This window comes from Rhinopithecus bieti, unplaced genomic scaffold (assembly GCF_001698545.2).
Source record: "Rhinopithecus bieti isolate Rb0 unplaced genomic scaffold, ASM169854v2 scaffold_52883, whole genome shotgun sequence".
In the NCBI taxonomy this organism is placed as follows: domain Eukaryota; kingdom Metazoa; phylum Chordata; class Mammalia; order Primates; family Cercopithecidae; genus Rhinopithecus; species Rhinopithecus bieti.
In genome coordinates, this window is record NW_016820884.1 from 469,370 (window position 1) to 483,058 (window position 13,689).

General features: G+C 46.3%; 1 protein-coding gene across 13 annotated transcripts in view; it reads right to left on the minus strand.

Moving 5' to 3' along the window:
- Nucleotides 1-929: 929 nt before the first annotated feature.
- The window catches only part of AKAP13 (A-kinase anchoring protein 13), a 377,174-nt gene continuing 364,414 nt past the window's right edge, over nucleotides 930-13,689 (minus strand). For 8 of the 13 annotated variants that reach the window (XM_017860014.1, XM_017860009.1, XM_017860012.1 and 5 more), the window contains 4 exons: nucleotides 9,958-10,008; nucleotides 8,763-9,212; nucleotides 6,473-6,806; nucleotides 931-5,674 (listed from right to left, as the gene is read on the minus strand). In XM_017860014.1, the coding sequence (XP_017715503.1) occupies nucleotides 5,625-5,674; nucleotides 6,473-6,806; nucleotides 8,763-9,212; nucleotides 9,958-10,008 (885 nt within the window). In that variant the 3' untranslated portion in view covers nucleotides 931-5,624. Of the gene's footprint in view, nucleotides 5,675-6,472; nucleotides 6,807-8,762; nucleotides 9,213-9,957; nucleotides 10,009-13,689 lie in introns of all 13 variants that reach the window. The other 5 variants (XM_017860016.1, XM_017860015.1, XM_017860018.1 and 2 more) reach the window with 2 other exon arrangements.

Sequence of the window (13,689 nt, forward strand, 5' to 3'; positions counted from 1 at the left end):
TTTTGAGACAGAGTCTCACTCTGTTGGCCAGGCTGGAGTGCAGTGGCATGATCTCGGCTCACTGCAACCTCTGCCTTCCAGGTTCAAGCAATTCTGCCTCAGCCTCCCGAGTAGCTGGGATTACAGGTATGTGCCACCATGCCTGGCTAATTTTCGTATTTTTAGTAGAGACGGGGTTTCACCATGTTGACCAGGCTGGTCTTGAACCCCTGAGCTCAAGTGATCTATCCGCCTTGGCCTCCCAAAATGCTGGGATTACAGGCGTGAGCCACCGCACCCAGTCAGGACTTACTTTCTGGTGACTGGGTCAGGGAGGGGCAGGGAGCTGGGAAGTGGCAGAGCGGGGACTCTGGGCAGCTTTGCTCAGGTTCTCCGCATTACTGTGAACAGCACAGTTCTCCAAGGCCCAGCTGGATTTAAGGGCCTTCCTATAGGTCTAGAAAGCGCAGACTCCAAGAGTAGGAAGCCAGTAATCTAAAAAAGGCAGGCACAGGCTGTGCTGGTAGAGCCAGTGACAGCTACAGCCCTGTGTGTCTCCAGGGCAGACCCGGCATTCTGGGGTCAGACCTGGTGAATCACCCGGGAGCTACAAGTAGAGACGATCTTTCTTCTTGAATTAGTTTCTGGCAGTTGCTCTAGTTTGGGGGTGGGATAGGGTGGAGAATGTTAGCGAAGGAAGAGAAAGGAACATTAAGGGAAGTCGCAGGCAGAGAGAGAGAGAGAGACAGAGAGAGAGAGAGAGAGAGAGAGACAGAGAGAGAGAGAGAGAGAGCCGTCCCCAGCAGCTGCTCGGTGCAGAATCTGGCTCCGGAAACTATGGAAATTAACCTTTGCGTTGGGAGAAGCCTCTCCTCAAGAGCTTTGGGGGTGGATGGGGAGTGTCCCTTCTACAGGAACCAGGAACAGGAATAAATCACAGCACCAACCAAGACTTCACAGGAAATTTATTGTTTTTTTTTTTGAAAGGGCTGAGGGGGACTTTACAAGGGTCTGAAGCTGGTAACTAGAAAGAAAGCTAAATAAAATACAAAGCCAGTATGTTGTGGCAAAATTCCAGAAAACACACTGAAAAAAATCTTTACAGTTTAAAACTGCTTCACTTTATACATAATTACAAATTAATATACAGCATCTGGGTTTTAACCCGTCTTTTTTATCTAATATGATTTAGCACAGAAATGTCCATAGAGCATTTGCAAACGAGCAATGAGAGCAGAGGTATCCGGTGTATCCCAACCACCCTCCTGCAGATCCCTGTGCCTCCCCTGCGCACCCCACGCAGGCAGCAGCACACAGGTGACCACAGGCTAAGCCTGAACCGCAGGCAAACTCACCAGGCACGCCCCATGGCCAGGGCGCGGGGACTGCCCATGCCCTCAGGTGGTGATGAAAGGCAGGGGAAAAGCTCAGGCCAGGGAAGGTGGGGGTGAGTGCTTCCTGCAGAAGCCCCCCTGGAGCGCAGCACAGGTGGTCCCACCTGCTTGTAGGGCAGGTCACCTACTTTGGTGGCAGGGGACACAGTCAGTGGGGGGTCGCCCGCCTTTAACCCTTAGTGAGATAGAGAATTCATGGCCTATCAATCTTTTGACAATTAAATTAGATGAGTACTTGGAAAGATGCCTTTATTTTCCCTTCCTCCCCACCACCCCCTTTTATGGCAGCATTGAAACACTTTTCATTTTAAAGCCTGGCCAGCAGGTAGTAGATTCCAAGGCTCTGGTTAACTAGGAATGCTTTGCTACATTGAAAGGCAAGTTCAAAACCAAGCCCAAACTCCCTGCCTTCTTCTTTGTCTCTGAGGATGGACGAGAGCGACAGGGCTGGCTGGGACACATCCGTAGGTGGCTGCACACCTAGTTGGTCCTGTTGAAGGAAGGCAAGGCACACAGATCTCCAGCAGCCGCCGCCCCCATTTCATCCACAGGGTTATTTCTAGGCTCCCACATTCCAAGGACATCCAAACGCAGAGGGTGCACGTTGTTCTGAAGTGTCTGGGGTCACCTCACAGCCACCCTCTTTGTGACCACTGAAGCCCATTCACCAGGACTGTCTTTCTAAACCCCCTCCCAGGGCCTGGCTGTCCTCTGGGCACAGTTGGGCCACCCATCATTACAGTAAACCTGAACTCCAATGCAAATACCAAAATCCCTGGGAAGAAAGACCTGGCTACAGAAAAAGAGCCCTAGGGACAAAATTGATGACATAGAAAGCACTTCTGTGGACAGCAACTTCTGGATCAAGTTCTGGCCTCTAAGGTTATGGTCCCACCCTCTACTAAGGCAGGGTCTATCTAGCTCAACCCTTGCACACACTTAACACCTCCCTTCCCACATCAAGAAACAATGCCAAGGGTCTCCAAACTTTGTGCTCACGACTAATACTGAGGCCTCAGAAAGGTAACAAATATGGGAGAAAATGAGCAAAGGGGCAACACTGAACAGAGTATTACCCTGAGACACAGAAGGGGAAAAAAGGTAAGATTCGTACCTTTCCAAAAAAACCCTGGTAAGGATTCTTTCTCCCAGATAGCTCTCACGGGGGTAGAGGGAGTACTGGCAAAGGCTGCAAGTGGCAGTTTGCATGTTTTTAACCCTCTCCATTTTCTAAGAAGAAAACACAGTCAATACATTTGATTGTCTTGAAAATGAAGCCAACCGTGACAGCATTTAAAGTGCACATGTCACCCAACTGGAATGACAACTGAGATGACTGGAATTGAGAGAAGATGCAGTCTCCTTCCAGAAAGCTCACTCGATTCTGAAAATCTGGGGGCTCTGGATAGGAACTCCATCTTTCCCCCAAAACTTAAGCACAATTTCAGGCACCTGATTTCTTTAGCTTGATGGAGAACATGGCGTCCTGGTATGGAAACAGTACTGGGAATTCCGTCTGAGTCACCCCAGAAAACAACCTCTTCTCATGTGAGAGAAACCAAGACAGGCCATTAGATCCAGCAACTAGAACACTGTCAAGGCCATGAGCAAAAGCACAGGCAGCCACCATCCCAGGTAAACCCCCAGGACAGGAACAAAACCCCTTGAGGACAACTCCAAGGGGGAAGAGAGATGACGAAGGTATGTAAGCACAGGTCTTGGTAAGTGGTTCCCTTTCGGCACTGCAGACTGTATTCCTGGATGAAGCTGGGTGGCTTGGGGGAATTCTAGGCACTACCTTCTGATTTTAAACTTGTGCAACCAGGACCTGCCGAAATAGTTTTCAGTGAGTGAGGTCTGGGCAGATGTGAAATCTCCATTTAAAAAAAAAAAACCACCAAAACAACCAAAGCAGGTGAAACATCACAGCTAGGGGGGCAAGAGACACTCTAACACTGATGTCAAGCCCTGTGGCAACATGCTCTAACTTCAGCATCCACGGTGTTTTTGTGAAGAGCATGTACGCGAGTAAATCCAATCAGCACCAACCTCTTATCGTTCCAAACCCAGAGAACAGGGGCACCCAGCCTACATTTACAAGGAGAAGAATGCAGGTTCAGTACTGCCCTCCTGCGAATCCCAGTAGGGGAACTCGGAGCTAGTGACCAGAACAGATAGCCAAGCCCCGGGGTAGATCTCAGGAAAGTCACGACGATTCAGCTGTAACTTGGAGTTGTATGGACTGGTGAAAGAAAGCAACTTAACTTTTTGTTTAGGGTCTTTGCAAGGGGACATGAGATTTTCAATAGAAAAATCAGCAGGTTTTGGCCTTAAAATCTGTTTCTGAAGGGTGGGTATTCTCCATGACAGAAAAAGGCAAAGGTAGCTCAGAGGTGGTGAGTTTCTTCATTCTCAAACAAGGGAGAAGATATCCTTTGATTAAAGAATGAGGCCGGGTAGGGGACGGAAGGACATGGACCCTTCCCTTTAAAATTTCATCTGGGCCTTCAAGGCACTTCAAAAGACACAGAGTGAGTGGTGCTGGCTGCCACTTCACTCAGCATTGACTGGATAGTTTAGACTGTTGGGCTAGTCCTGGCTCACCCTTAAAAAAGAAAAACACAAACACATACATACATATAATAAATAAAACGAATCTAGGCTACACATTTTAAACCAGACCCCTTTCAAATAAACTGAAAGATAAATATCTCCATCTGCAAGGCCAGCTTGCAATTCATCAATAAGCACCAAGTTACAGATTTTTCTTTTTTTAAGTGTGCTCAAAGCCCCATGCTTCTAAGGGGCAAAAAAGCAACAACTGAAGGCCACGTTGGAAGCACAACATTTTCCAGGGCCTCCCTTCTGGTGTACGGGGCCTCAGAGGGCAACATTACCATGAACTGTCCTGCACACACCAGCTGGGGAAAGCCTCAAGTGAACACAGATCAAAACACGCCGGGAAAAGCAAAAGCAAAGCCGAGTAGCAGGCAGCATCTGTATCCTCTTTCAGGGGCAGAGTACAATTCAACAACAGACCTTCAGACACATTTGTGAAGAAATCCAATTTTGCCAAGGCCTCCTAACACAAGAAGGGCGCTTTCACAACCACGCCCTCTGGGCCAGCTCCTCTCCAGACCCGCACTGGCAAGAACACATGGCTTCACCCTTCGCCTGAACCCACCTCTCAGCCAGCTTTCCTAGCTTCAGAACACAGCTTCTGCCTGGCCCCTGGCGGTGGTGTGCCCATAGGGCGTGCCCTCACCCAGCAAGGGCCAGGCAGCTGCTGTCTGGGAGAGGCATGACAGGGGCTCAGGAACACAGCCAGGAGGCCGTAGCCACTTCTGAGTGGTCAGTAACAACCAAAAGGTGTCACCCTGCAGGGATAATGGTGAGTAGGCCTCTTCACTTTATCCGTGCCCAAAACATGTGGGTAAACATCCTGGAAAACCAGGGTATTTCTTCTGGATTTGATGACAAAATGAGATACTATGGGTTGTTTTGTTGCTTTAGTGCCTGAAACACCGAGATGGAGGTGGTGCAGATCACGTCTTTTATACACATCAAGCCTTCTCTCACTGGTTTCACAAATGTTTGTCATCCCTAAAATGAAATGAGAAATACATGCAAAACAGGGGTGATATGTGCACGGGATGGGTTTAAAGGGAAACCAGTCTCTGAGGATTACTGGGTGAAGTGCTGATATGCAGGGGCTCTGGGTCCATCCAGGCACTGCCCCTGTACTGAGCTAAGGTGACCAGACGTCTGGTGCAGACTGGGCCTTCTTCTAGCATTCCCCATGTATATATGCAGACAGGTCCCCATGTATGGACACAGATCAAGTCCAAAACATCTTCTGTTTGGTTTTGTATTCCCCCAAATAAAAGGCAGTCAGAGGTTCAGACCTTACTTGGATACACTCTTTTAGCCTTTAGGAATTCCTGACATGTCCAAAACCATCACCTGTACTTACGAGGCCACTACTTTCAGTGTAATCCTGAGTAGGGCCAGCCCAACCTGAGAGTCCTGGGCAGTCACAAATCACGGCCGAAGCAGAGTCTGGGCCTCCTTCCCCACCCTGATACTCAAGATCATCTGTTCCTTCTTGTCCAGGACCTGGGGCCACCCAGGAGGACTGGACGCTGAGGAACAGTGGGCGTCCAGTGTAAGAGACTTTGTGCACGTGGGGACAGCAGGAGAGGTGGGCTGGCTAGGATCAGTAGGCAGCTGCCTCAGCAGAGAGGAAGAGGGTCAGCAGAAGATCTCTTCACCCTCTGCTGATACTTCTGATGTGGGACCATCTGGAAATGTGAAAACCAAGAATGAAAAAAATTCAGAAAAACTGTTCCTTTCATTGAACTTCCTCCCCAACCCAAAGTCTTCTGTAATGCAAATAGGTGACGGGGGCTTATGGGCAACTGACTCTGCACACTGGGGTTTCTGAACAGATTTGGTTAATAAGGTTCTTGGTGATATCCTTCACTGTCTAATGCTCCCTTTAACTTTTAATAAGCACTAGAATTTATGAAGAGGCCTGGAAAATGTACACTTTTCTTTAACCTGCCACACAAAAAGGAGAGATCAATCCTAAAGAGAAGGATTCAGGGGGAAAAGTGGCACATGAACGGGGAAGCATTTAGTAGAATTCAACCGCGGGCTCTGTGGCCGCTGGCACATTAGTTAGCCTCTGTGAGCTTCAGTTTCCTCACTTCTCTTGGGGTTAGCAGTGCCAACTTCATATAGTCATTTAAGAGTTAAATCACCAAATGCTAGCTGTTAGCAATGACTACTCTAGGCCCAGAAAGGCAAGGAGGACTTGAATTACTTCACTGAGAGGTGAGCTGCAGTTCCTCAATAGGATAATGCCTTGAAAATGAAACCCATGCTTTCTGCTTCTGCACATGTGCCACACAGAGTGGGTTCTTAATGTTTGTTGCATGAGCGCTCTTAGTAAGCGGAGCTGGTGAGAAGGATAGCAGTTTGGCTTCTGAGCATCTGAACTGTACCCTTTTCAACCCTGCCCCATGCCACTAAAATCTACCCTCTCTCAGAATGCACAGACACCATGGCCACAGGGAGAGCAGGTGTGCGTGACTCACCACCGGGCTGAGAGCGGCTGGTTTTGTTCTTCTTTTTTTTCTCCTTCTTTTCCTTTGGCTTAGCTAACCCAAACAGGCGGGTAGAGGCAGAGGTGGACACAGGGGCCTGGCTCTGCCCTTCTGGTCCTTTGTTTGGCTGGCTGGTTGAACTCAGTATGTGAAAAGGCCCCTTATCTTTGTGTGTCCGAGAGATGCTGTTCCTTTTTGGGGACACTGAAAGTTCTGAGTCCAATAACCCTGATTTGGCCATGGAAGGTGCAGATGGCGAGGGGGGCTCCTCAGGACTGGGGAAGAATGATGGAATCCTCATCAGCTTGCTGTGTGGATGCGAAACCTGTACATATTCAAGAGAAGGGTTTTCACTTGGAGGCTGTCAGCGTCCCTGATGCCTACTCAATAAATCCTGGCTGAATTCAACTGGGTGTGCTGGCTGGGTACTTACCCACCTCTGTGAACTCTACAGAGCTCACTTCTGTAGACTGCATAGAGCTCAAAGGTTTCATTAGCTGCCCTCCCCCAAGTAGTATCTATAAACATGTTAAAAATACCGCCTTCAATACTGTTAATACTTTTACTACATACGCGAACACTGGCGTCATAAAAAACCGACAGTACCTTTGATGGGGTGATTTAGAAAAGAATTCCCATTTCCTGAAGAAAGAAGGAGAGCTGCTTAAGACTGCTCTGCACAGGGATGCAGATAAGTATTTTAGGGCAAAGAGATTACACACACCTGTTCAGGTTAGAGAGTAAGTGGAAAAGCCGAGCTTACACCAAGAATCCTAGTCAAAGGTTAAACCAGAGATAAAGAGGATCATCTAATCTGGGTTCTCTTAGCTGCCTGGGAACCCTCCTTTGTCAAAGCACTGATGATTGTATTGGGATGGGGTGGAATCCCTCCTTATGTCATAAAAAGCAACACACAGCATTTGCTGCTCCCCCCTGCTCAATATATTTTGGCAACATCTGCCGAAAGCTACAACTGCCCCCTACTCTGGAAGATATCAGTATAATTTTCTTTCATGGTCCAAGGTCAATCAGTCAAACAAACAGCAACATGATATGCATTTCAAAACACAGGCAGATGTGTGTACACCCAGGCTCTCCATCTGCCACAAGCATCCATGTTTTGGAATAACCAAGCAGTATCACTGAAATAAGCTCAGGAGTGAGTATGCTGAATTACCAAAAGCTTTTCAATATAAGCAGCAGCTATAGAGAAAGAAAGGTTTCATCAGCAGTAGAGAGGCAAATCAGGAACTATGCAGAGTGCAGCTGTCTCAACATCCCCAAGCAAGAATATCATCTGTTCACAAGAGGAGTGGCCGCCTCCCCTAGTTGTTGGGATGGGCGTTTCCCTCTGTAACTGCCTCCCACCCATCCTGCCACATGCGTTCTTCCAGCAACTCTGGCCTGAGAGCCATTTCCTGCTGTCTCAGATCACAGGCACCACATGTTCTGGGGGCTCTTTTATTCTTGCTGTGCTTCCCCATTAAGCTACAAGTTCCTTCAGGTTAGGGCCATGCCTGACTTCTGATGTGACACAGAGCAGTGGGGTTGCTCCTAAAATCCTGGATGGCTGACAGCCATTTTCTCAGATACACGGAGGCTCCTCTAGCTGTTGCCAACTCTAAGTATCCATTACTGCCCTGGCCAAAATGCCCCAGCACTTCCATTCTCTTCTTTAGTCTCCTAGAGATGCAAAAGCAGAAAAGACTTTCTACTTCTACCTCTCTTTCAGGGTAAAACAAAGATTCTTTTTGTTTTTTTGAGACGGAGTTGCTCAGGCTGGAGTGCAGTGGCGAGATCTCGGCTCACTGCAATCCCCACCTCCCAGGTTCAAGCTGATTCTCATGCCTCAGACTCCCAAGTAGCTGCGATTATAGGCGCCTGCCACCACACCCGGCTAATTTTTGTATTTTTAGTAGAGATGCAGTTTCGCCATGTTGACCAGGCTGGTCTCAAACTCCTGACCTCAACAGATCCGCCTGCCTCGGCCTCCCAAGGTGCTGGGATTACAGGCGTGAGCCATTGTGTCCAGCTACAAAGATTCTTAAAAACATTTTTTTTTTTTTTTTTTTTTAAGTAGAGACAGTCTCCCTCTGTTGCTCAGGCTGGTCAAGCTACCTTCTCACCTCAGCCTCCTAAAGTGCTGGGATCACAGGCATGAGCCACTGCATCTGGCCAAAAACAGGCTCTATATTTCTGCTCACTTTCTTACCGTGCTTAGTACACAGGGGTTCTTAATTCATACCATCGTTAGGTTGCTCTCGTCAGGGAGTCCCATTACCTGACACAGGTCCCGTTCTGTCTGCCTCTGGCTGAGCCGCTCTGCCTCCCGGCGCAGCTGCTCCTGTTCCCTCTCGAGCTGTTTCTGGGCAGCACGCAGTCGCTCCAGGTCATATTGGTATGTGCCCTTCTTCTGCTGGAGCTCCTCCCGCTCCTTTTCCAGGTCCTGCTGCCCCTGCTGTACCTTCTCCTCGCGCTGGGCCAGGAGGGCCTCCCGTTCCCGCAGCTCCCTCTCACGAGCTTCCCACTCGCGCTCACGCCTGCGCTTCTCCTCGAGGTACTGGGCCTGCTGCTTCTGCAGGTTGGCCAGGTCCTGGCGCTGCTTCTCCAGGCTGCGTTGCTTCTCCTGCTCAATGAGGGAGCTCGGACGGGATAAGCTGCGAGTGAGCGCCCTCTCGCTCAGCACCAGTTTCTGGTCCTCAATGTAGCTGTCCTGCTGTAGCACCACACCCTGAGGAGGCACACAGAGGAGAGCCCTGCAACTCTGGCCAGGATGACAGCCAACTTCTGGATCCCTCCTGACCCCACAGCAGGGGGCACCAGGCACTATGATGGACTAGAACTCTCCCCTCATTTTTCAAGCCCATCTAATAAAATGCTCCAGGATAATTGCAGGCATTTATCACACAAGAACCTCAAAGGTGCAGGAACTCACAGGCTTTTTGTCAAATCTGGTCACATGCTGTTTGCAGTCACTGGTATTACCTGGGTGTGTGTGTGTGTGTGTGTGTGTGTGTGAAGTGGGAGAAACGAATGAGATAGGGCAAATCTTCAAGAAAGGAAGTGAGCAGAATTTGAGGATGTTCCTGGGAAGTCCGAAACAGAAGCTGTATTAGGAAGGCCACTCTATTCAAATGTACAGAGATATGGGATATAGAAACTTATAATCATACTTAAGGCTTTCTAAAGTGAAATAATCTCCCAAGTGCATGTTAGCACGCTATGTGATTTGTAGCATGGTTATCAAGCCACGCCTACAGCACACCAGCCCTTCACTAATTCTAGTCCTGGAAGGTCGATGATACTCTACCCACTGCATTCTGTAACTTTCTCACAACAAGAGCCAGTCTTCCCTAGACTGAGGGCCCCATTTACCCATAAACAGCCTACAAACCTCAAAGATCCAAGTCAACAACAGCCCCAAGCTGCTGTTCTTTGGACAAATAAACGCAGGGACGGAAGATGAAGGCACGCACCTGCAGAGTGCTGAGGAGTTCGTGGAGATGAACAATGCTCTGGACAACCTGCTGCCAAAGGAACAAAATGGAAACATTTGTTTCAGGGCTTTATGTATCTCAGAATCCATCACACTAATGTTTACCTGATAAGATGGCTTCTTTAAGATACAACTAAATGCTTGTATCTTTATGAAATATTTTCAAATTGAAAGCACCAAAGAAAATAAGTGAGCACCAGCAGCCAAGAAAACAAAAGAAAACCAGCAGCCAAGAAAACAAAAGAAGACCAAAGTGACCTGTGTGTAGGAGGAGTATCAGCACAAGTTAAAATGTATTAGAAAGCTTCCAATACTTAAAATGACTAGAATAAAAACAGCATACATCAGTGCAACAGAACAGAAATTTCAGACACTTCCCATAACAATTTAGCATGTAAGTAGCATTTCAAATCAATGGAAAGAAAAGAATATTCAATTAATTGTTCTGATAAAATTGGCTATATTTCTGAAAAAAACTGAGTTGAGACCTTAGCTCACATTAAAAAAAAAAAGGTTCAAATATCTGAAAATGTCAAAGGTAAAAAATAAACCATATTTATATCCAGGGCAAGACAGCGAGATCCTATTTCAAAAAGAAAAAAAAAGAGCTGGAAGGAACTAGAAGGTTTTCTAATCTTGAAACAGGGAAGGCTTTGCAAACACAGAAGTAATGGAAGACACCACATGATTTTTTCAAAATTTCTATGTAAAATGTAAAATTAAAATTAAAAGGCAAAGAACTAATAGAAATTCAAATGGAAAAATCTTTGATTTAAAAAAGGCTCTCATAGAACATTATGACAAAAAAAAATACCCTAGTAGAAAAATAGGCCAGGAACACAAACCAGTATATTTACAGAAGAAATATAAATGGACAATAGCATTTACATGTCACATTAAAAATGACTCAGCCTTATTTGAAATCAAATAAATGCAAAATAAAATAAATGACCCAAACTTATCAAACGAACAAAAAGTTTGTAAGAATGATAATACTCAATGTTGGTAAAAGATGAAAATGGGCACTTGTATGTCTAATGGGTAGTGCCAAGCACTGCAAAACCTTCGTTCAATAGCATTTTGGCATATCTGGGAAATAATCAGAGAGCTGTGCAAAAAACAATGTATGTACAAAGATGTTCTTAGCTCACTGCTTTAAAAGCAAAACGTAGAAAAACAGTTAACTATCAGAAGGATTAACAAAATTATGGTACACAATGATATGAAGCTGTTCAACAGCATGCTTTGTAAAAATATGCCTTGGGGAAATGCTTTTAATGCATATTAAGAGGAAAAAAAAGCAAGATATGAAGCTCTAGGAAGTATTGATACAAATTATGTAAAACTTTTTATACTATTCATACATATACAACTCGGATATGTTATGTAGAAGGCTGGAAATATAAATACCAAACATTTAACAGTAGCTATTTTCCAGTGGTGGGATGTTTATTATTAAGTGACTTATGTTACTTATCTACCATGAACATGTATTCCTTTTACAATACTTAAGTCATTTAAAACAAAACACAAAATCTTAATTACTAGGCTTAGCTCTTCTGAGAAAACTTTTACCCCTTATTTTTTTTATTTTTATTTTTTGAGACGGAGACAGAGTTTCACTCTTGTCCAGGCAGGAGTGCAGTGGTACAATCTCGGCCCACTGCAACCTCCGCCTCCCAGGTTCAAGTGATTCTCCTGCCTCAGCCTCCCGAGCAGCTGGGATTACAGGCGCCCATCACCATGCCTGGCTAATTTTTTGTATTTTTAGTAGAGACAGGGTTTCACCATGTTAGCCAGGCTAGTCTTGAACTCCTGACCTCAAGTGATACACCCGCCTCAGTCTCCCAAAGTATTGGGACTACAGGAGTGAGCCACCGAGACTAGCCCCCCTTATTTTATTCTTAATAAGCAGAGAGAAGTAACTGAAGAATCTGCCAACTCTAGCTAAGCATTTATAGTGTCTAATCCATATTGGAATGTCTGAAAAACAAATGGGTCTTCTACTATTTCTTACCCTGATTCTTCTAACTAAATATAGGGGGGAAATTTTGCCATAAAGCAAAATCAAGGCCAGGAGCAATGACTCATGCCTGTAACCCCAGCACTTTGGGAGGCTCAAGGCGGGCAGATGAACTGAGGTCAGGAGTTCGAGACCAGCCTGGGCAACATGGTGAAACCTTGTCTCTACTAAAAATACAAAAAAATCAGCCTGGTGCGGTAGTGCGGGTCTGTAGTCCCAGCTACTCTGGAGGCCGAGGCAGGAGAATTGCTTGAACCTGGGAGGCGGAGGCTGCAGTGAGCTAATTTTCAAGCAGCAGATCCAGAGAGCAAGTAGCTTCCATAAGCTCAAGTTTGTCATTTAAAGATAAGCACACTGAAGGATTCCTTCAGGACTCCACTGTATTTAGACTTCTGTGCCAACAAATATAAAACAATATCCTTCTGTATTTTAGGGGGAAAATGGAAAGATTCCCCTTAAAATTTCAAAATAAAGTTCCTTGGAGACTTAATATAGGTTAAAAGCAAGCACAAGAAAAAGAAGAAACACAATCAAAATGCTTGAGAAGTATACTCTAAAAAGCAACTATCATGTATCTGCTTCTAGTCTGCTTACAAAGTCAAATACTCAGAATTAATTCTGGAGATGGCAGTAATCTGAAGATTATGTCACAACAAGGAGTCGGGGGGTGCGGGGGATGGGCATCCTTCCAGAAGGACACCAAGGCTGCTTCACAGATAAGACACATATTAAGTCTAAAGCAATACTCAGAGAAGATATGGCTGGGCGTGGTGGCTCAGGCCTGTAATCCCAGCACTTTGGGAGGCCCAGGTGGGCAGACTGCCTAAGGTCAGGAGGTCAAGATCAGCCCGGCCAACATGATGAAAGCTCGTCTCTACTAAAAATACAAAAAATTAGGTGTGGTGGTGTACGCCTGTAATCCCAGCTACTTGGGAGGCCGAGGCAGGGGAATCGTTTGAATCCGGGAGATGGAGGTTGCAGTGAGCCGAGATTGCACCATTTGTACTCCAGCCTGGACAACAGAGCAAGATCCATCTCCAAAAAAAAAAAAAAAAAGATGATGATATAACTTGAGTACTTGAAGGATAAGAAATTACTGTGTCAAATTACAAGTTAAATGCCCATGTTCTAGACCTGTGGCTCTTGGTATCAGGCTTGTGATAGAAAAGGCTGCTATGAATTCTACTCAGTGTGCTTAGACCAAAGGAAACCACCACGGGGGTTTTGCGGGCCCTACTTAGATAAAGCTGATTAAAAGCAAGAAGTGCTGGGTAAGGTGGCTCATGTCTGTCATCCCAGCACCTTGGGAGGCTGAGACAGGTGGATTGCTTATGTCCAGGAGTTTGAGACCAGCCTGGGCAACATGGCAAAACTGTCTCTACAAAAAATACAAAAGTTAGCCGGGCATGGTGGCACGCATGCCTGTAGTCCCAGCTACTCTGGAGGATTGTCTGAGCCTGGGAGGTAGAGGTTGCAGTGAGCTGGCGATACAGGGAGAGTGAGACCCCATCTCAAAAAAAAAAAAAAAGGCAGCAAAAGGCTTCCTTAAGGACAGAGAATCAAAGGCCATTTTAGCAGGCAATTCTCTAAGTGGCAAAATTCCAAGACGGTGCCCCTAGGACCAAAAAAAGGGGAAAGGTCAAGGAACCTGACAACTGTATTGTTTCCATGTACAGATGATAGCCAGCA